The sequence below is a fragment of the Psammomys obesus genome, unplaced genomic scaffold, assembly GCF_907164565.1.
Source record: "Psammomys obesus unplaced genomic scaffold, mPsaObe1.curated_primary_1811, whole genome shotgun sequence".
Classification (NCBI taxonomy): Eukaryota; Metazoa; Chordata; class Mammalia; order Rodentia; family Muridae; genus Psammomys; species Psammomys obesus.
In genome coordinates, this window is record NW_026596166.1 from 11,163,592 (window position 1) to 11,186,197 (window position 22,606).

A 22,606-nucleotide genomic window follows, 5' to 3' on the forward strand; every position below is an offset into this window, starting at 1 on the left:
TTTTAATCCTATCACTTCATAGAATTTTACTGATTCAAGACCAATGCTACATAAGTGAAATGCCAAAAACAGAATTTTTCCATTTTTACACATATATTATATCCAAATTATCAAAAGATAAATGTAAAAATAATGTTATACCCATTCTTGGTATAAAAAGCCAATACAGTGATTTTTTTTTTTTTTAAACACTGGACAGGTACTGGTGTTAAATACATTTATTGTAAACTTTAGACACAAAAATAGGTTCTCTAGGCCATTCACATGCACATAAAACCCAGAAAGCTTCAAACTACAACAATGCATATAATTATACAAAGGGTGCCGCTCTGTGACAAACACAGGCTTGTTTTCCATGCAGGTGGCAGAAGTATTATATACAAAGCCTTATGATCCAGAAGTGTTGTTGCTACCGAACCTCTGATTAACACTGTGAAGTAAGTGCTTTGGAAGGCAGTTCCACGAGTTGGCTAGCATTTCTTTAAAGCAGATGACTGCTTCTAAGCTTAGCCTAAAAGTGCACAAGGAAAGAGAAAAATAACTTTATTAAGAAGTACATTAACTTGAATGAAGACTCATTATTGCCTTTAAATAATCATATACCCGGTGCCAAATGCCTGGTAAGAACTTACCGGACAAGAGATTTTGGTTGAACTGAAAATATAAGTACTTCATTACTGTGTGCCTGAAAAAAAAAAAAGGAACACATTAAAATGCAAGTGCTGAAAGTAGGCTGGTGTGATATTCTGTAACCCCAGCTCTAGGAGGCAAAGGCAGGAGAGTACTGGGCAAGGGCTGGTCCCAGAGCTAGGATTGCAGCTCACTAGTAAAATGCCAACTAGCATGCACAGACCTATGTTCAGTACTAAGCAATGCAGAAAAAGGGAGCCTGGGGAGAGAGATGGCTCAACTGTTGAGAGCACTGGCTGCTCTTCCAAAGGTCCTGAGTTCAGTTCCCAGCACCCAACTAGGGGTGCTTACAACCTGCAATCCCACTCTAGGGGAATCAATAACCTCTTTTGGTCTCCGTTGAGAAATGCATGCACATACATACATACAAAAAACCCCTATCAGAGGAGGGGGTTTTGTTTTGTTTTTTAAACAAGTGGAGCAGTGATGGAACATGCCTTTGGTCCCAGCACTTGAGAGGCAGAGGGAGGAAGATCTCTTGGAGTTTAAGGCCAGCCAGAGCTACAAAATGAGGTCTATAAAGTGAGTTCCAGGAGTCAGGGCTACAGAGAGAAACCCTGTCTCAAACTAACCTGCCCCTCCCACCCCTCCAAAAATTCACCTCAGTGACTCTTGTCACCAAGGCTGACAACCTGAATTAGATCCCCAAGGCCCATATGATAGGACAATTAAATACATTAAGTATTGTCCTCATCCCATGACACACATGCACATATGGATGGATGGCAATACAGACAAAGTGTTATTTTCCAAAGTGTATGTTCAGTCATACTGAAGGTGTACTCACAGCTCTATGGTGTACCAGCAGATTGTTTGCACAACCACCAAAAACAATTACTTCTCCTTCATCGCTTGCACAAGCTGTGTGCCATAACCTGCATGTAAATCAAAAGCATGAGTTCAGAGTAACTCAATACAATGCAGGCAGAACACTGTATACATAATAAAATAAATCTTTAAAAAAAAAAAAAAATCTTACGGGGCCTAAACAGTAGCAAGGTGAGTTGGCCCCACACAGTGTCTGAGAAACACTTGAAATTAACAAAGCTCTCCAAGCTGGATAATTCTATGGAAAGGTCTGCCAATATGTCATAGCAGCATGACTATTCTTGGGTTGGAGGCCTGGATGAAGGCTGGAATATTTAAATTCACTTTAAACACCAATGCTATGTATGTAAACTGCCTGTAGCAATTCCTTTTGAGGATTAAGAATATCCTATCAGTGTTTCAGTGTTTAAAAACAAACAAACCATACAACTTTTCTAGTGTCTCATAGAGCCTAAAGCTGGCCTTCATCTGCTTGCTCCTCCTGCTTCTGGCTTGTAAGGGCTGAGATTACAAATACATGCCTCCTCGACCAGCTTTTTTTTTTTTTTTTTTTTTTTTTTTTTTTTTTTAATCCCTGCCTTTGAAAAGTTTGACTTACTCTTTCTTGAATAATCCTACTACAAACCAATGAATGATTCTTGGTTTTATTTTTTTCCCCTCATGAACATTCTTAAAAAATTTAAAACATTACCAGTGTCCTCCTTATAGACTGTAGGAAAGCAAGCTTTGAACACTCGGGTAATGCTAGTAATGATTTCCTTTGGGGAAGTAAGGTAACTGCAGCCAAAGCAACCTCAGTTCTTACCAGTCCCCTATACCCATGGGCCTTCTCAATTAGTTTTAAGAAATCATACCTTGGTTTATCAGCATAAGGATGATTAAACTGAATCCATTCATTTTTACTGATGCAGTAAGTCCAGGCATCACCTGATTAAACCAAAAGAAAAGGCTATGAAGTACGTTCATCCTGTCAGTTTGACATTTAAGGACACAGCTTTAAAAGAAGTCAAATCCTGTTCTTGTGGTTAAGGAAGCACTCCTGGGTGTGCCTTTCAGCAGGGATTTTAGGTGTTCCAAGTAATTTTTTCTTTTTAAGATATTTATTTATTTATTATATATACAGTGTTTTGCTTACATGTACTCCTGCTTGCCAGAAGAGGGCATCAGATCTTACCATAGATGGTTGTGAGCCACCATGTGGTTGCTGGGAAGTGACCTCAGGACCTTTGGTACTGAACAGCCAGTGCTCTTAACCTCTGAACCATCTCTCCAGCCCCCAAGTCTTTTTTTCTTAACCAGGCAGAATGTATTTAGGTCATTATTGGGTGTTACAGATCAAACCTAACAAGCCAACCTGAAAGGCTACATATCTAGGACTGAATTTCAGTGAATAGCATAGGTAGTATTATTTGTTGGGGTGGTTTTTCTTCCTGGCCCCAAGATGCCAGAAAAAAGACTCATGAGACTCAAAATATATTTATAGATATGTAGGCCATAGAGCTGGGCTTTTCTCTGACTAGTCCAGAACTTCAAATAACCCATTTATGCTAATCTATATTCTCCTGCATGGCTGGATATCTCTGCCTCACATTTCCCAGGCCAATCTCCCACACCTGGCTCTAACAATCCTCTCTGCCTGCCGGATATTCCATCCTTCTACCCTTTCCTATATAGGCCATAGGTTTGTTAATTGACAGGCAATACATCCATACAATACACCAGATATTCTCTCTACATATACTACTAAAGTTATGATACACAGCTACAATGTATCATTCCCTCCCCTCCCCCCGCCCATAATATATATTTTAAGGACTTACTTAGTGGCTGTTTTTCAGTGGTAAATCCTCCAAAGAGAAAAAGATGGTCTGAAGAGACCGGTGTAAGTGAGTGCCAGGATCGGCCAACGGGGCATATACCTTGTGGAATTCTAAAAGTAATAAATAGTTGAGTTACAATATCTGTTTTTAGAGTCTGGGAGATAATTCAGTCAATAAAGTACTTGAAAACCCACGTTTTATTCCCAGAACGCAGGCATTATTTAAAAGGGGGTGGGGGTCAGGCTTGATGCATGCTTGCAATCCTACTGTTGGGGAAGTGAGCCCCTATAGTATGCTGGCCTATCCTACTAGACAAATCCCAGGCCAGGAGAGACCATGTCTCAAAAGGAAAAGTAAAAAGAGATTCACACTCGGAATCCCTGCACTTGTGGGGTTGATGAAGAAACCTTCCACAAGTTAGAGGAGAGTCTAGACTATATACCGAATTCCATGCTAACCTGTACTGTGTTGTAAGACGGTCACAAGAACAACAACAACAACAAAAACCTAAACTAAACGTGGACAGCACTGGGTGTACCAGGTACTAAACTTAGTCTCCACATGCACACACAGTCAACCTTATACATGAAATCTATGTTTAAAGCAACACCAGAGAAATGCTGAGCATTTCTTTAAAAATATACATGGGTTATAGAAAAAGAAAACTTGAAAAAGGCTTCCTGGGCTCAGCAGGGAAAGTACCTGCTATAAATGCGTGGGGACCATTCAGATCCCCAGCACTTACACTAGTAACAAGAGGATATGGTAGCCCACCTATAAGTGCATATAGTGGCACTCAGACGGCCATGGGACACTTGAAGAAAGCTGGCTCGCTAGCCATGTTGGTGAGCTCTGGGTTCAGTTAAGAGACCCTTCCTCCATGATACAGTGGACAACGTGTGAAGACCCTCAATGTTAGCTTTGGACCTATACACACCTACACACACAACATGCGCCCCCACACACATACATCATGTATGCACATCTTATATCCAGACACATGCTAAAAAGAAGCCTCTCAATATTAACTACATACTTTATACTGAACTATGTTCTTTGAAGGCAGAATCAACTTTAGATATTTTCTTTCAGCAAACATTGAACACATGCTGTACCAGGCACATAGTTAGGGAAACTGGAAATAAAAATAAAATTCCTTCCTTAAGGACCCCAGTAATCATGTTTACTTAAATCCAAAATTACAGAAACTTGAAGCACGTTTATTACATACTAATAGGGAATAGGGCTGGGGTTTGAAGTGTATCTGGGAAAGCTTTTCTAAATATCTAAGGTAATACCTACAGTTCATTCCACTCCCATGTATCCAGATTAAGATAGTGAAGATCATTCATTCTAGCATCCTAAAAAAGAGTTAAGTAAGTAGTTACCATTTGAAGCACCTAAAAGCCAGCCATTTTTATACTGTTAAAAACAGTATAAAAACTGTTTTTATACTCACTCGGTATCTGCCACCAAACACAAAGCCCTTGTTTCCAACAGTTGCACAGGCGTGGGCAGCACGAGGTGACGGTGCTTTACCCTATTGAAAAGGTATAAAACAGCTTCATGAACGTGAACTTTACAAACAGAGGAAAAATACCAATCACAGGGTAAGAATATGCCAGATACTTGGCCACTAGACAGCCACAGTATGAAGGCTGATGCCACTGAGTGTTTCCATATCTCTGAGACTGTCACTAAATGAGCTAGTCAGTGTTACAATAGGTGTTTAAAAAAAAAAAAATGACTGGCACATTGTACAGTATCTTTAAAAGGTAAAAAAAATCTAATCTTTAAGTAACTTTCAATTTAAAGCTCAGTTTAGTTACTAGCAAATTAAGGTCAATACAGAGTCTATATATCTGTTAAACTTCTGAGACTTGTACTCCTTGGAGAGCAATAAAGCTACCGATGGCCACATTAGAGAAAACAAGACTTCAGACCCCTCCCAACTCAGGTGCACCAGTTCTCTAAGCACACTTCATTCTTCAGTAACTCACGGTAGTGATGGGCTGGCTCCAGGCAAATGTTTCAGTGTCTAAAATATGTACGTGGTCATTCCACCCTCTTGGATGACTTGAATTCTACAGAAAAAAAAAAAAAAAAAAAAAACTATGTTATTTTACAAACATTGTTTACAAAATTATGCAACCCTTGCTTGCCCAGTTTATTAACAAGTAAAATGAATAAACTACCAGCGAATGTTAAGATTATTTCTGGGCTGGTAAGATGCCTCAGCTGGCCAGGTACTTGCTGCCAAGCCTGATGGCCTAAGCTGAATTTCCAGAACCCATACCCCCAAGTTATCCCTGACTAACACATGAACACTGTGTCACTTATACGAGGCATACACTCACACACACAAAATTAAAATTTCAAAATATGCTACAAATTTCAGAAAGTAAATAAAAACAAAATAGAATGCATTTTTAAATTTTATTTGATTTTATGTGCATTGACGTGATGGTGTCAGATTCCTCGGAACTAGAGTTATAGAGTGTTGCAAGCTGCCATGTGGGTGCTGGGAATGAACTGGGTCCTTTGGAAGAGCAGACGGTGCTCTTAACAATGGCGCCATCTCTCCAGCAGGTAGAGTGCGCTTTCAACATACTAAGTAAACATGTGCAATTAGGAAAACACTCACCCAAAAAGATGTTTCATCAAATTCAAACGTTCCCAATACTTTATCTTCAGGTAAATATCCATACCCTCCAAAAAATATTAACCTGTTTGATATAAAGCCGAAACAGTAAAGATTTAAGTGTCTGAAAGCTAGGTCCCAGGACTTTTTTTAATCTTGATATATGGAATGAGTTGAGCACACTAATTATTAAATAAGCATGCTTAACATGACACCTAGCTTTGAGGAGCTAGGTTAAATGAACTCATGTATTAATTTACTATGTGATATGCTCCATGCTTATTTATGATGCTGACGGGCGTACTTACAGGGTAACTACATTCTGCACAAAAGGCCAAACCTACAGCGCTTCTAACGTACTTGTTTTTATATACCCAGACACCAAGTTTGTCCTTGGATGATGGAGGAATTCCTTGGCAGTCAATCCTTTCCCACTGTAACACTCTCTCTGGAGACCTTGAATCCAACATGTAGAACTGTTAAAAAGCAATGATTTCAGTTAGTTTTGGTTATGTAGAAAACTCAGTATTGGCATTTGTGTCATAAAGGTGCCATCTAATTCATTGTTGAGCCTGACTGCCAACTGGCTGCCATACTGGTCTGGGTCAAGATTATGAATTTACAAAAAAAAAAAAAAAAAAAAAAGATTATGAATTTACAACAGAATGTAAATTATTTAAATCACTAAAACTAAATTTGTTCAGCTCCCTTTGCTTTCATTAGTTACACTTCTACTCTATGACAAAGTAATTGGCTATGTGTTCATTTACATCTTGGCACAAGCTCCCCATCTTGCCCTAAACTTTAGATAAGTAGTTTGAATTTTCCTGTTTTTTTTAATTGATTGACTGACTTATAGCAGGACCATATTACAAAAATAAACAAGGATCTTCATATTCAACCTAACATGTCTGCCTCCCTAATTAATTCTACAAGCTAAAAGACCAGTCAGTACTTAAAGGGTAAATACTCAAGAGTTGGCCAGATTGCTCAGTACTGAGAGAACACTAGCTGCTCTTCCAGAGAAACTGGGTTTGATTCCCAGCACCCACATGGAAACTCCCAACAGTCTTGAACTCCAGTTCCAGGGGCTTTGTCAGGCAATAGGCATACACGTGGTGCAAAAACATACACAAAGGCAAAATACCCATACACATAAAATAAAATACCCACACATATAAAATAAAAATCAGTCTTATAAAAAGGTTAAATACTGGTCTAAGGACTTGAACCCAGTTAACAAAACACAGACACCTCACATTTCTCAGACACCTAGTATCTTTTTGGTGAAATGTAAAACACTGACCTCTGGCAGAGTTATTAACTATTAATCATTCTATTACCCACCCCCTGGAAAGCAGCCTCGACCCCTCCAAAGCCTTTCCAGGTCGTGTCCACTTCTTTCTTCTCATATCTGCACTTATTATCTATGGAAGAAGTGATGGTCTGGAGTGTGAGTGTCCCTACAATGCTCCCCCGGATCTCAAGCCACTGACTTCTCCTTGAATAAACATGCCAAGCCTGTCTCAACACTGTGACTTCTTACTCTTCAATTCGAGCACTGTTTTAATTGAGAACTATTGAGAAACACTTGTTCTAACGCCATCCTATACACCCAATGTCAAACACTCTTTGAGAGACGGAGGAGCACCAGGCTCTGTGCGTATGTCCCCACTGGATAGCTATCCTGCAGTCATGTGGTCAGATTCCTTTAGGTGTCCGCTCCAGAATGTGAGCTCCTGAACTCAGGAACGGCACCAATCATCTCTACTGCCTCCAGTCCAGCTTTGCACTCTGCATACAGTGTTCACTGAGTTGCAAAATCAATGAGTTAATATGAGTCTACCTATATACTGTGTATACCTTTCTGAAACTTCATCTTTCACTCGAGTGAAAACAACAACTGACATCTTTTTTCCTATTTGGAAAAAAGTGATGGACAAATCAGAACAGCCTGTGTCTTAGGGCAACAACAGAGAAGTGTTACTCTTTGCTTTCTTTTTTTCAGTACTAATTTATCCCTATGACTTTCTGAGTTCGCCTTTACCCTTCACTCCAAATCCTTTGTCTGTAATGGTCTTTGAAAATGCTTTCTAGTTAACACTCACCTACCTACCCACTCACGGTTGTTAGAACAAGTAATTGAGAACACCAAGCAGAAAACACCTAGGAAGTTACTACACAGAGGCTGCTAACGTTGGCTTTACAAAGGCATACTAAACAGACTCATCGAGAAAATCCCGCAACGCACACTCACACCACAATCAAGTACACACACTCACACCACAATCAAGTACACACTTAACTAGAGCTCACAGGCTAAGCCAAACTTCTCTGAGGTCGAACTGAGAAAAGAGAATCCCGCCACAGACCACAATCCTTGGGAACACTAACCTTGTTTGTATTGCCTCTTGAGTGGTGCCCTCCAAACAAGTACAGCACCCTGTCTACACACACAGCACAGCTCCCAGACATAGAAGGAGGAACGTCACCTTCAGTGTTCATTTTTTTCCTAAAAGGGGGAAAGTTAGATGATTAGTTTCCCAGAGGATGAAAAATACAAAAACTGATTAAGGTATATCCCCACAATAAGAGAAAAGGAGGCTAGGGTCTCTTCTAGCTTTACAGTAACCCGAAAAACCAGTTTTGCCCCTTTGAGCCTGTCCAGACAGTGGACGACGGTCTCACACACAGGCAGAAGGAAAGGCTCTGAAAGCCTCTCCTGTTCCATGAAGCATTTCTCAAAATGTCCGCTTTCTATTTATATGGACTTAACTGGCTGGGAGGCCTTTGCTTTACATTTATTTCTGTGTCGGTTTGGGCACAGGTTGTCACAGCATACATATGAAGGCCTGCACATCATAGGTGCTGAAGATTCTCCCTCCATTGTATGGACTCAGGAATGCAAACCTGGCTCATCAGGCTTGACAGCAAACACCTTTATTTGCTGAGCCATCTCCATGGCCCTGATTGTTCTAAAGCACACCAAGGACCAAAAGGAAAACTTCAACATTCCTACTGCTGGCAGGTAATTCAACAGATCCTTTTAGTGATTTAAATAAATCTGTACATATACTATCCGTTATGCAGCCCTGGCTGGCCTACTTCTTTCTCCCGTGTTAGAATTAAACAGATGTACCACCATGCTCAGCTTTAGAGGTTCACAATATTAGTGGTACACGCCCTGATCACATCATTAGATGTGACCATTTTAATCTTTGCTGGCTTAAAGCAGGCTTATTTGTTTATACTCTTAATCTTAAAAAAAAAATATGTTAAATTCCTCTGTTGGGAATTTTTCAGTCCTCTAAAAAAAAAGATTAGCAAATAGCCCATATTAACTGATTTACTACTGACAAAAATGATTGTGACCTATGTTAAACCAAGTAGAACTACCATTCTAGCTTTAAGATTGACAATAAAGAACAAAACTCTTTTAAAGTGTGAAGCTTTCATGAAACAAACTACAGGGAAACATCTTTATACACCCCCAAATGGCTAATCCAGGATTCTGAGAGCCCTATCCAGTCTACTCGCATCCCTAACCCGTACAGCTGTGGACAGGCAGAGATGATACTGAGGACCCTCTCAGATATGACAGGTCAGTTTTGTTTTGTTCAGGTTTTTCAAGACAGGGATTCTCTGTGTAGCCCTGGCTATTCTGGAACTCACTCTGTAAACCTGGCTGGCCTCAAACTCAAAGAGATTAACCTTCCTTTACTTCCCACGTGCTGGGATTAAAGGCATGTACACTATACTAGGCTCGTTTTTTTAATTTTTAAAATTACTTTACCTATTTTATGTGGGGGGGGGGGATTTTGCCTGTATTCGTGCCTGTACTCTGTGTGCCTGCTGCCCTCAGAAGCCAGAAGAGGGCATCAGATCTCCATGACTGGAGTTACAGATAGTTGTGAGCCACCAAGTGGGAGATGGGAAATGTTCTTCCTCTGGAGGAGCAGTCGTTCTAGTTTTATTAACCCCTGCGCCATCTCTCCAGTCCTTCATTTTTATTTTTAAACAGACCTTTTGTCTTTTCTTCCAGTTGAAAAGTCAAACTCAGGGCCTCATACCAAGTAGGCAAGTACTTTGCCACTCAACTATTAATGCAACCCACAAAATACTACTTTAAAAGGCTTTTCTCAAAACTTTTTAACAGATAAAAATTATAAACCATGCATGGGCTGGAGAGATGGCTCAGCAGTTAAGAGCATTGTCTGCTCTTCCAGAGGTCCCAGATTCAACCCTAGCACCCACGTGACAGCTCACAACTGTCTGTCACTCCGGTGAGGGATCTGACGCCCTCACATACATGCAGGTGAAACTCCAATGTACATTAAAGAAGTTAGTAAATTATTAAAATATAAGCCATACAAAACCTAACAATTATGCAAACTAAAAGCCTCTTTTTCAATACCAACTGTACTTGTCGCACCCTCCCATTCCAAGCTCTACATCTCTACCTTGTGGTTCTTTGACTGGGTCTTAACTAGAAGCTTCTGAGATCATGACAGTATCTGCTGTGCCTGAAGCTCAGCAGCTAACCTAGTCCACTGTTTCTAGAAAAAGAGAGCTTAGCATCTCAATTACTCATAATGGGTTTTCTAATACTTTAGAATGTAAGGCAAACCTTTAATCCCAGGCAGAGGATCTCTGTAAGTTCCAGGATGGCTGTGTAAAAAGACCTCATCTCAAGAAAACTAACAAAGAACCTCCCCACACCCCCCATAGGTTTTCAACTTCCTTTGCAACCTTATTTGAAGTTTTCCAGTCAGCCCCACACACCCGAACACCCAGTTACCATCTTCCAGTCTCCATATTGTAGATCCATAGTTCTTCTCTGGGCAGATAAAAGTCATATAGTCCTCTCACTTGGTTACTCTGTGAAGCATAAGAAGATTGCAAATATAAATAACTGACATTTTATTTTCGTTATTACTAGAGTGTTGGGGGGTGCACGTGGGACAGCACACGTGTCATAGCGCCCACGTGCAGTCAGAGGACAACCTTGCGCTGTCCGTTCTCTCCTCCCACCTTGAAATGGGTTCTGGAGATCACACCCGGATCATCAGGCTTGTGCTGCGAGTGGTTTATGCACTGAGCCCAGCAAGTAATATTTTAAAAAGGCATTTTGTAGGTTTTTTTCTATCTTACTAAGATACTACTTAAGATATTGATCATATAAAATTACATTTTGTATACTGACTAATATTAAATGCAGTCTGCAGGACTAACACACATACAATAAAGCGAAGGGCAGACAGATCTTCAGTCACACTTTTGATACAACACGTGCAAAAAGGACAAGGGCCACCTGGGGAGCTCCTAAGGACTGTGCTTCTCAACCTTCCTACCCGTGCAACCCTTTAACAGAGATCCTCATACTACGGTGACCCTCCATAAAATTATTTTTGTTGCTATTTCATAACTGTAATTTTGCTACTGTTAAAGAACTGTAATGTAAATAAGTGTGTTTTCCAATGGTCTTAGGTGACCCCTGTGAAAGGGTCATTCAACCCCCTCCTCAAAGGAGTGGAGACCCACAGGTTGAGAGCTGCTGCCCTAAGATCTTGCTCTATTTTGACCAGAACAGACCAGGACTTGATTTCAGTCACCTGACTTGAAGTGACTTACATGCCCCACCCATGCTAACACTGTGTTCTAGCCAAGCTTGCCTTTCACCCACTCATCCTGAGGGCAAAACTGCAACTAGGTAAACATTGAGTAACAACTCTAATTTCCTTGTTCTCTTCTACGTCCCTTCAGGTATTAACAAAGACCAAGTTTACCATATGTCTTTAAATTCCTTTATTTAATACTAACAAAAACTTACTACAAGATTGTAAAGGGTACATAATTTGCCTCAGGTTATTGAGCAAGCAGTGGTAGAACCAGGAATCTTTCTCTCTAGTAAGGACTGCCTTATTTCATTCCTGGCTCCTCCGTGGCCACTTTCTGACATTGACAAAACACAATAAGAACTGCACTTCACTGAAAATGCATCAGGGTCCAATAGGCCTGAGTATTAACAGTGCAGTACTGGAGCAGCCAGCCATGTAACTCTTTCTTCTCTTCTGGTGGAGCAGTAACACAAGTGAAGGTGAAGACTAGAAAGGGAAGAGTGGACTGTGCTGAAGCAGACCAACCTGGCTTGTGGGGACAAGTTCTGACTACTAGAAAAGCAGCCAGTTTATTGCCTCTGATACAGTCTCCAAGGTTTCCTGCGTCTATTCTCAGGGATCCAACCAGAGACATGCTAAGGTTGCCAGCAGTGGTGCACACACTTTAAATCCCAGCACTGGAGGCAGAGGCTGGTGGATTTCTGGGAGTTTGAGGCCAGCCAGAGCTACCTTCCTCCCCACCCCCAAGAGGAGGATTGCAGGCTCTGTACCAACTACCCCACTGACAGTGATTCTTCCCTTTCTACTAAGATCAAGGCACTGAGGACCTTAGAAACCCACCATCAGAAATTTTCCACTGGTAATTTTCCCTCACACTACTGAGGAGTCTCATTCCCATGTCAACACTTGGGTGGAAGAAACAGAAGGATCAAGAGTTCAAAGCCAAACTCTATGACACCATATCTCAGTGCTAATTTTAACAAAGAGAACGATAACAGTTTAGACCAAAGTGTGATCGACCAACAGGTTTACCTTCCTCAAAGAGAATTTACATTCTGAAAAAGATTTATGTTTGTGTGTTGCCTGCATGCCTGTCTATAAACCCCTAGGTGTAGTACTCCAAAAGGCAAGGAGTTGGTATCAGATCCCCTGGGACTGGAGTTACAGACAGCTGCAAGCTGCCATGTGGGTGTTAAGAATTCAGCCCAGAGGGCTGGAGAGATGGTTCAGTGCCTGCTCCTCCAGAGGACCTGAGCTCAATTCCCAGCACCCACATGGCAGCTCAACTGTCTGTAACTCCAGTTCCAGGGGATTAGACGACCTCACACATACAGTAGGCAAACACCAAAGCACATAAAATGAAAATGTAAAGATAAATAAATCATTAAAAAAGAAAAAAAGAATCCAACCAAGAAATATGGCTTAGTGCTCTTAACCACTGAGCCATCCCTCCACTCCCGGAATTTATGTTTTAATAATGGTCACTATACCTGCTCCCTAGCTCTCTGAGACAGCAACCTCCAAAAACCTAGTCCCTGCACACAGGGCACGACATGACACATTAATTTGCACTGGCAATACAACTAATGGTTAAACCAAATGAAGAGATCAGGACAGTTATCTCAAAATGGCCAACTATCACCAGGTCGCAGTACCTGAATCTAAACTGTTACTGGAGTCCTGAAGCAAACATTCCCAGCACAGGAGAAGCGAACTGGATTTCAAGACAATACCAAAGGGGAAGGGATTTTAACATTAAAATAGTGTTCATGGTTTTAGTTCAAACGGATCAAATGAGGGAGCACCAAATGAAATCCAAGAATTAGAGGGCATCGTAAAATTCTAAAACCAGTACAGCAGAACCAGTGAGCACTGTTTGAAATCGAAAATAGCGGTACTCGCCAGCTCGGGGTATAACAAGCAGTGCAAATGATTCTGAACAGAGACCTAGTCACAAAGGCCAAAGACTTGCACTCCAATTACATATGATGCCGGGACTGATTGGCTACTGGTGGGATTTTTTTTCCCCTTTAACTTTCGTAGTAAGGCCTTCTGAGAAGCAATCCTTTCTCAGCTGAAACCAGTTAAAGGAAAACGGCCCTGCATTCAAACAATAGGTTGGTGAGCATCTACACAGGTGTTGCTGACACCGCTACACCTTCGGGAAGGTTGAGTAAGCGATCCCTGCGGCTTGGTTTAGACAGTGAACAAACAATGTATTACCTGTCGGCTAAATGGCCGCAGGCCAGGATGGTAAAGCCTTAGTGGATCAGCTGGGCCAAAGGTGTGAGTGATTCTTGCATACACTCGCCTCCAACCTTTTCCGTAAGTTGGGCCACAGTCACCGCTACCCAACCCACATTAACAGAGCCTCGTCCCGATCACTCCAAAGACAACAACGCGGAGGAGGTGCGGGGGAGACGGGCTGACTCACAAGTTCAAAAGGGCAGTGACAACAGCTCAGGAACCCTGAGTCCACCGGGGCAGGGCGGGAAGGTGCGCTGCTGAATGAGCAAGAGCCACGGCGACCGCTCGCTATAGCGGAGCCCGACGGGCCCACTGACCTTGTAGCCGCCCCAGACGAACATGTGGCGCCCATCGCTGACGGCGACGTGGCCGCTGCGCTCGGCCGGACAGGCCAGCTCCATGGCCTCGTAGCTCTCGAAGGCCGGGCCTGGCAGGTCGTCCGCTCGGGCATCCTCGTTGCCATCAGCCATCTTGAGGTTGCACCCACCGCTGTGCACTTAGCTCTCTCCGGCCCCGCAGGCGGGAGACAAAGGAGAGCGGAGCGGCGGACCGCGGCGCGCAGCCAGCGCCGGCGACCAGCCTCTCCCGCGCGGGGCCTCCGCCTCCCGGCCTAGCGCTAGGGCGCGCGCGGGCAGCGGCTGCGCGGCTCGCGGGGACCGCTCGGCCGCCCCTGACCCGGCAGGCGCTGAGCGGGAGAGCGGCCGAGCTGGCTCGCACTCGCAGCCCGCCCCGCCTCCGGCCGCCCGGGCCTTGTTTACGCCGCCGCCGGAAGTTGTCCGCTGCGGACACTGTCCTCGCGCTCCGGAAGCGCCGCCGCCCCCTGCGCGGCCGTTCCTCCGGCCGTCGGGTCCTACCGGTGCGCAGTCCTCCTGTGCTCGGGTCCTCTGGTCCCCGAGGCCTCACAACGCTTGTCCTCCCGCCTCCGCGTGCTCCAGGCCTGACTGTTCCTAAACCGTTACAGCCCACCCTTGGGCGAGGAAGGCGAATCCCAGACTCACAATTTGAGCTTTTAATGAGGCCAGATGAGAATGACGAATTATTTAAACCCAATTCCTAGCCCGTAAAATAAGGCTGGACTGGAAAACAACTCAGGTTCCTCATCTAAATGGTGGCTTTCCGTGCTGCTCATCTTTATTTTTTCTTTCCTTTCTTCGTTTAGGGACTGTCAAAAATGTACATTGAACAAAAGCAACAGGAAAAGCGTTTCTCATTGAAACTCCCCCAGTTGCTGAAGATGCGCTTGCTGTAACTCAAGAGTTAAGGGCCTGGAGTGGCTCCCAAAGGACTGTTAGTCCAGCACTTGGGAAATAGAGGCAGGAAGAACCAGAGTTCAAGATCATTCCTTGAAAGTGTGAGGCCAGCTGAGCTACGTGAGACCCTAAATGAAACAAAATAACAGCTGGATGGGATGATGCAGGCCTTTCATCCCAGCACTCTGGAAGCTGATCTCTTTGAGCCCAAAGCCAGCCAGGTATACACGGAGAGTTCCAAGAAACAAGAGTTTCTTTGTTTTGAGACACTGTCGCACTACCTTTATCTTTGACGTTTGGACATTAACCAGCATGAGCTACCACATCCGGTTTCAATGTTCTTCCTTACAGGCTTACAATCCTTACAACACAGTGAAATACTTCATAGTGTTTAACAGCAACCATTATTTCTACCCTCTCCAACAAAGACCCAGACCGGATGCGTGAAACTTGCTTCTCCGTATGTGAAGAAGCTGAAGAACCCCCAAGGATCCCCTGCTTTTGGGGCCTTTCAGACACGGCTCTGCCTGCAGTCAGGATTTATTTAAAGTGTACTGTGGGAACAGTAACCTCTCTTTCCTTCTTTCCTTTCTTCTTTTTATTGTTGTTTATTTATTTGTTTGTTTTTGAACCAGGGTGTCTCTACATAACTCTGGCTGTCCTGGAACTCACTATGTAGACCAGGCTGGCCTCCAGCTCATAGAGATCCATCTTCTCTGCTTCCCAAGTGCTGAGATCAGAGGTGTGTGACACCGTGCATCATCCAGATCTCCCTGGGGCAGTGTTGCCCTAGAAAAGACTGTGAACACACGGTGCTGAAAGGCCCTTCCTCACCCACCATTAGCAGTGACAGCCACACAATGAAAAGAGTCTTCCTGCTGCTTCCCAGGCCGTACCCTGTCAGGGCACAGTGTTCCTACTGGGCTCACAGTACTGAATGAGATGAAAATCCAGTGTCAGTTTCCTTAGGCAGGTAGAAGAGTCCACATCGTTGGCCATAAACTCTCAATGCTGCAAGTCTGTAACTCAGTCCGAACTGAAGCTGGCATTTGCGATAAGCAACTGATCTCCCAGCAGTGAAGATCACCCTGCCCTAGGGGTCAGGAGCTTGGGTACTCCCTCCGACATCAGCCTTGTCCCAGATGAGCTGCACTTGGGCAAGAAAAGTTTTGTGGTATTATGAGGGTAGCCACCAGAGAAGACTGCTTGGATGTGAATTTAAACCAACAGGAAGTCTTTATTAGCCAGCCAGCAACTACACTGGGTATTTGGGATCCTAGTGTAGCATTTGAGCTTTTCTCAAGGTGGGCTCTTTGTTTTTGTTTCTTGAGACAGGGTCTCTCAGTGTAGCCCTGGCTGTCAGGAAACTGTGTAAACCAGGCTGGCCTCAGATTCACAGAGATCCACCTGCCTCCGCCTCCCAAGTGCTGGGATAAAGGTGTGCACCATCAAAACCCAGCCTCAGAGTGAATTCTTTAAATATGTCTTTTATTGTTCCCAAAGATACTCCAAATTGTACTTATAATTCAGGATCTTATCCCTAGAGCTGGGTAACTGAGGTCTTATTCATCAGCCTGTTGCACCGTTCCCTTTTCAGACATACAGATACCATCCAAAAACTTTCTGATATCCTTGTTTTTAACTGTTGTGGCTGCTGAATCAGAGCAGCTGAATTTGAAACAAGCTCAATATCATTTCCTTCATGGATTAATTGATCCTCTGGGCCTGAGAGACAGAACAAGCAACACCTGTCCTCAATCTGAACCCTGTGGATGCATTTTTCACCCAAGAAATTTCACACTTCAACCAAAGACGCATTCTCCTGGATAATGATGCTGATGGGGAAGTGAGCATACACAGACCTCATCTTGTAGCAGAAGCCCAGTGTAACACCCTTGATCATGTTCTGAACATGACTGCAGATGGTTCTGACAGTGGCCAGTTCCTTTCTGTTACCCCACTATTTGTCAGCCCGGAGCCTCCTCTTCTTCTTTCCAAGAAGACTCAGCTCTACACTGACGTAAATGAAGCCCCTCCGCAGAGCTCCCCAGGGCCTTTCACGATTACTGTGTGCCCCTTCTAGAGTGATGCCGACATTTTCCGGGGTGTCGACCATCTGATTGCCGAGAATGGTCTTCGTTCTCATAGTAGATGGGACAAAGAGAGCCTCAGAGTGAACTTTTAAGCAGGAAAACCATGTTCTGGGTTGACATACTTCACTTATCAAGAACAGCTAGCCAGAAGCAGAATTACATAATCCAAAAAGTAAGGTTAGTACAGTTAGGGACTTTCCTAGAACTATGGGCTTTGATGGATTAGGTCTTTTGTTTTGTTTTGTTTTTTATTTTGACAAGTTGTGCTGTCTACATGCTGAGTTTTATGGCCCGCTGGGCACTTCCGTCATGGAGTCTGTTGTGCTAAGGTCTGAGGCCCTGTTACAGTGGGGAGCTGAGGCTGCGGCTCACTAAGTAGAGTGCTTGAACAGCATGCATGGAGTTCTAGGTTCAACCTATAGCGGCACATAAACTGGACATGGCAGGGTTGCAATCCTAGCACTTGGGAGATGGAAACAAGAGGAACAGAAATTGAAGGTTATCCTTGACTGCGTAGCGAGATGAAGGCCAGCCTAGGCTGCATGAAACTCTGCCTCAAACAACAGTTGTAGTGGTCTATCCCTGCAATCCCTGTACTTGGGAGGTGGAGGCAGGAGGATCAGCCTCAGCTACTTGAGACCCTGCTGCAAAAGCGAAACAGAAGGGTTGGGGAGATGGCTTCGTGGATAAAATACTTTCGGTATAGGCAGAAGAAACTGAATTCAGATTCCTGGCACCCAAAAGTTATACATCTGCAGTCCAAGCACTGAGGTGTGGAGATGAGACGACCAATGAGGCTTATTGGCCAGCCAGTCCTACACAGTCAGCAAGCTCCAGGATCAAAGAAAGACCTTGCCTCAAAAAGTGAGGCTGAGGGCTTACAAGATGGTTTAGTGGCTAAAAGCACTGCACGGGCCTAATGACCTGAACCCCTGAACCCCGGTGTATTAATCAGCTATGTAAAGAAGCAGAACTGATAGGATTAGTGTGTATAAATGCATATATATTCATATATGTATATCATATACACGCTTATATACATATATATGTATATCACATACATATATGATTTATTAGGGAGGTTTACAGGCTGTGGTCTGAGGAGTCCAACAATGGAAGTCTCCCAATGGGGAGGTCAAGGATGGAGTAGTTGTTGAGTCAATGAGACCGAATGAATCTCAGCAGTCCCAGCCTGGTGCTTGAGTCCCAGAGGATTCCTGGAGAGCTGCCAGACTTCAGTCCCTGTTGGAATCCTGAAGAAGCAGGTTCTAGTACCAGCAGAGGATCTTAGCAGCAGGATAGATGAGCTTCCAGCAAGACGGAGGGCAAGCAGGCAAGGAGCAAAACCTTCCTTCTCCCATGTTCTTTTATGTGGGCTGCCACCAGAAGGTACGGTACAAATTTAGAGTGGGTTTTCTGACCTCAGATAATCCAATCAAGAAAATTCTCCCAGGAGTGTCCAGCTGCTTCTGGTCATAGTCAAGTTGACAGCTAAAATTAACCATCACACCAGGCGAAGTGGAATGAGGGGACCGGCTCCACAGAGCTGTCCCCTGACCTCCACTGTGACATGAGCACACTCCAATGGTAAATTTAAAAGATGAAAATGACAATAAGAAGGCAGAGAGTCATCGAGAAGGACGTCCAACTCTGTCCTACACACACACACAGCTGGGCACCTACACCCATATACCCACATGCACACACAGAAGTTAATGGATATATATATATATATATATATTTTTTTTTTTAAATAAAACAGGTGAAAGAGAAAAATCTGGCCGAGCAGCACTTTGGGGACATACGTGAGCAGGGTATACATGCTGTTGGGGGCGGCCACCCTCCATCCTGTTTTTCATGGTCTGCCTGGACTTAGGCATTCCAGAGGACCCTGCCCCAGAAATGGATGAAGGTGGCCTACATCACAGAGCCACTCTTGGCCCTGGTCCCCAAGAAGCTAGGCTTCTGCTGCCGCTTCCACGAGACGGTCAATTGGTACAAACAGTGCTGGGCCACCGCCATTCTTGAGAGTGTCAAAAAGAAACTGGAAAGCGAGCACAAGGCTGTGATGAGACTTCCTGCTGTAGTCCAGGCAGAAGGCTGAAGATGGAAGGCCCATCTGTGCAGGCCAAGGAGAGATGTGTGTGTCAGTGGAGGAGGCTGAGTGGCTGGTGGCTGGCGAACTCAGCAAGGGCATGTGTACAAAAAAATGAAAGCCTCATCTCAGGAAAGTTTAAAGGTGGTCAGGAAGATAGACCACATCCTGGATGCCCTGTAGCCTTGTCTGTCCTATGCAGAACAGTCACAGGGTGCCTTCCCTTTCAGATAGGAGTGGGTGGGGTAGAAGAAGGTTAGACACAAGGATTGCCCAGGCTGGTACATGAGATTTGTGAAAAAATGACTTCAAGGAAAATAAGCCCAGGCTGGTTTCAAAACTACCATGTATCCAAGGGTGACCACGAACCTCTGATCTTCCTGCCTAAACCTCCCAAGTGTTGGGATGCCAGGTGTGTGCCACCACCCTGGATTTATCCAGGACTAAACTTGGGGCCTTGTACATGCTACACATTCTCCCAACTGAGCTGCACCCCCCAGCCCCATTTCTAGCAAAGTTTCTTCTGTAAAGCTGACTACAAAAGAAAATGTAATGTTAAGTGATGGGAGCTGGAGAGATGGCTCAGGGGTCAAGAGTGCTGGCTGCTATTCCAGAGGACCTGGGTTCAATTCCCAAGCACCCCCGTAGCAGCTTACAGCAAGCTGTAACACCAGCTCTCCATGGACCATTGCCCACTTCTAAGCTCCAGGGTCACTAAGTGTTCATGTGGTGCACAGACCTACATTAAGACCTGTACAGATAAAGCGATTTTAAAATGTTTCCAAAGATTAGTTATACTGCTTATGGATTACCAGCTTTGAAAGCAGTGAAAGGCGAAATAGGAAAAATACACTAAATTGTGAAAATCTTTAATTCCCATGTCCTTTATCACAGATTTAGAAAAAAATAATACAAGAGTTCATATGGAATCAGAAAAGACCACAAATAGCCAAAGCAATACAGAAGCAGAAGGACAATACTAGAGGCATCGCAATACCCAACTTCAATTTATACTGTAGAGCTGCAGTGATAAAGACGGCCTGGTGCTGGTATAAGAATAGACAGAGAGACCAATGGGTTCGCATAGAGGACCCGGAAATAAAACAGCAAAGCTGGGCCCACTCACTTTTTGACAAAGGAGGAAGAAATGCACACTGGATAAAAGGTAGCATGTTTAACAAATGTCGCTGGCCGAGCTGGGTTTCTCCCTGTGGATTATCTGTCGCCTTGTACAGAAATCAATTCAAAGTGAATCAAAGGCCTTAATTTAAAACCCAAAGCACTAAAAATTTTAGAGGAAAACACCAGGGATCCCTTTCAGGATATTGGGGAACATAGAGCCTTTTTAATAGAGGACCTATAACACAGGAACTAGCCCCAAGCATCAACAGATGAGATGACATGAAAAAAATCAAGTTTCTGGACAGCAAAGGAAGCAGTCAGCGGAACCCACCAACAGCCCACAGCGTGGGAGAACATCTCTACCAGCTACGCTTCAGGCACGGGGCTGGTATCCAGAATTTACAAAGAATTGAAGCAACTAAACACCAAGGAAATAAAACTCTGAATCAACAAATAGGCAAATGAACTGAATAGACAGTTTAAAAAAAAAAAAAAAAAAGGAAACACAAATGACCGATAACTATTTTTAAAAGTGTTCAATGGACCTAGCCATCAGGGAAATGCAAATTAAAACTACCTAGAAATAGAGCCTCACCCCAGTCAGAATGACTATCATCAACAAATGTGACAGCAAACTCTGGAGAGGATGTGGAGAGAAAGGAACTTTTATTCGCTCTTTGTGGAGATGCAGATTAATACAGCCATTGTGAAAGTGTGGGGCCAGGATGTCCTACACAACCAGGGTAGCCAGCCTGGAGCAAGAGTGAGGTGGAGGCATGTCCAAACCCCACAAATCTTGAGGCCCACGGGAGCAGGACTGTTTCCTCCCTTCCCTGGGGCTGCATGCCTGAGCGCACACAGCTTTACGGCTCCCACCTCGGCAACCCTTGAGGTAGTCACGTAGCCTGGCAGCCAGGTTTCAGGCCAAACTTCGTCTGTCCTTAAAAGGTCATGTCCAGCAAGCACCCAGGATCCCTCTTCATGCAAATAAGTCATTCCCAGCACCTTAGCCCTGGCCAACGATGTCCACTCACCCCATAGCCTCTACCCACTCCCCAAAGGGCTAAATAGCCTTTGTCCCCGCCTCCAATTAAAAAAGCTGTCTCAGTGAAGCTGTCTCCCCGAGAAGGCCCACTGAGATCCTGCGCTGCGCCCACCTGCCCCAGCAAAGCTTCCTCCCGTCCAGCTCAGTGTCCAACCCTGAGGAGGAAGCAGACACAGGGCGTAGAAGTCAGTTTGGAGATTTCTTTAAAAATTAAAAATAGAACTATCGGACGACCCACCAGTTTCCCTCTGGGGCATAGACGCAGAGAACACTGTATCTTACCACAGAACTGTTCGCACCCGTGTTTAGTCACACTTTAATCATAATAGCAAGGACTTGGAATCAATCCAGTTGCCTACTGACAGATGAATGAGCAATGAAAACTTGGTGTATATAAAAAGTGGAATACTCTTGCTGGATGATAGCCTCAGGTCCTGAGGAATTGAGTCAGGCTGTTCCGGGCAGCAGCCCCTAGCCAGAGAGAATGGCTCAGCCCCAGCCTCCACCTGAAGAAATAATAAGCCTGGGTATTAAGAACAACCCGCCCTGCTCCGAGTCAGGCCGCAGAGGATAGTTGTATCTTCCTGCCGTGTGTGTTCCCAGCGGCTCTAAATGCTCTGAGTCTTCATCATACAGAAAGTGTTCCAATAGAGCGGTCTCAGCCTATTATTAAGATGGAGCCTTAACCTCCAAGCCATCTCTCCAGCCCCCGAAATTGTAAGATTTAATGGGAAGCTTCACAGTTTCCCTTTTGACTACCAGGTCTATCTCTATAAGTCCATTAAGCTATATGGACTTTGGGTCTGGTTAATTTTGGTATGCGATATATTTATTTGCAAGACTTTTTTTTAAAATAATAAAGTTTGCCTAAAAATAAAATTTAAAATATCTTTAACACGAATTTTTGTTACCTGACATAATTTTGGAAGAAACGTAAAAATGACTATAACTAAGTCACCGAAATTTTATCTACAGAGCAATCAAATTTCCAAATGAAGATATTTTGCAAATGAAGTTACTTTTAACCCCAGCACTCTAGGGGCTGAGACAGTAGGGCTGCCATGACTGAAGCCAGCCTGGGCTACAAAGAGATCTGGTCAAACACACACACACACACACACACACACACACACACACACACACACACACACACACAC

The 22,606-nt window shown here is 43.9% G+C and overlaps 1 protein-coding gene and 1 pseudogene across 1 annotated transcript; both read right to left on the reverse strand.

Annotated features, from left to right (window-relative positions):
- Positions 1-203: 203 nt before the first annotated feature.
- On the reverse strand, positions 204-14,617 carry Klhdc2 (kelch domain containing 2). The gene is made up of 13 exons (XM_055595290.1): positions 14,162-14,617; positions 10,778-10,857; positions 8,374-8,491; positions 6,340-6,455; positions 5,983-6,064; positions 5,339-5,422; positions 4,798-4,878; positions 4,641-4,699; positions 3,339-3,448; positions 2,373-2,445; positions 1,478-1,565; positions 633-685; positions 204-511 (listed from the first exon to the last, which is right to left on the reverse strand). The coding sequence occupies exons 1-13, from the start codon at positions 14,312-14,314 to the stop codon at positions 388-390; spliced, it is 1,221 nt and encodes a 406-aa protein (XP_055451265.1). The 5' UTR covers positions 14,315-14,617; the 3' UTR covers positions 204-387.
- Positions 14,618-16,656: 2,039 nt separating this feature from the next.
- LOC129667654 (60S ribosomal protein L9-like) lies at positions 16,657-17,240 on the reverse strand (annotated as a pseudogene).
- Positions 17,241-22,606: the final 5,366 nt, after the last annotated feature.

Bases quoted from the DNA above. Each gene is read 5' to 3' on its own strand.
- Klhdc2 (XM_055595290.1), bottom strand. From the start codon at position 14,314: ATGGCTGATGGCAACGAGGATGCCCGAGCGGACGACCTGCCAGGCCCG. The intron at 6,456-8,373 runs GTTAGTGTTCCC...GCTTTTTAACAG, and splicing joins CAAGAGGCAATACAAACAAG to TTCTACATGTTGGATTCAAG. The intron at 5,423-5,982 runs GTGAGTGTTTTC...TTTTTTCTGTAG, and splicing joins TTGATGAAACATCTTTTTGG to AATTCAAGTCATCCAAGAGG.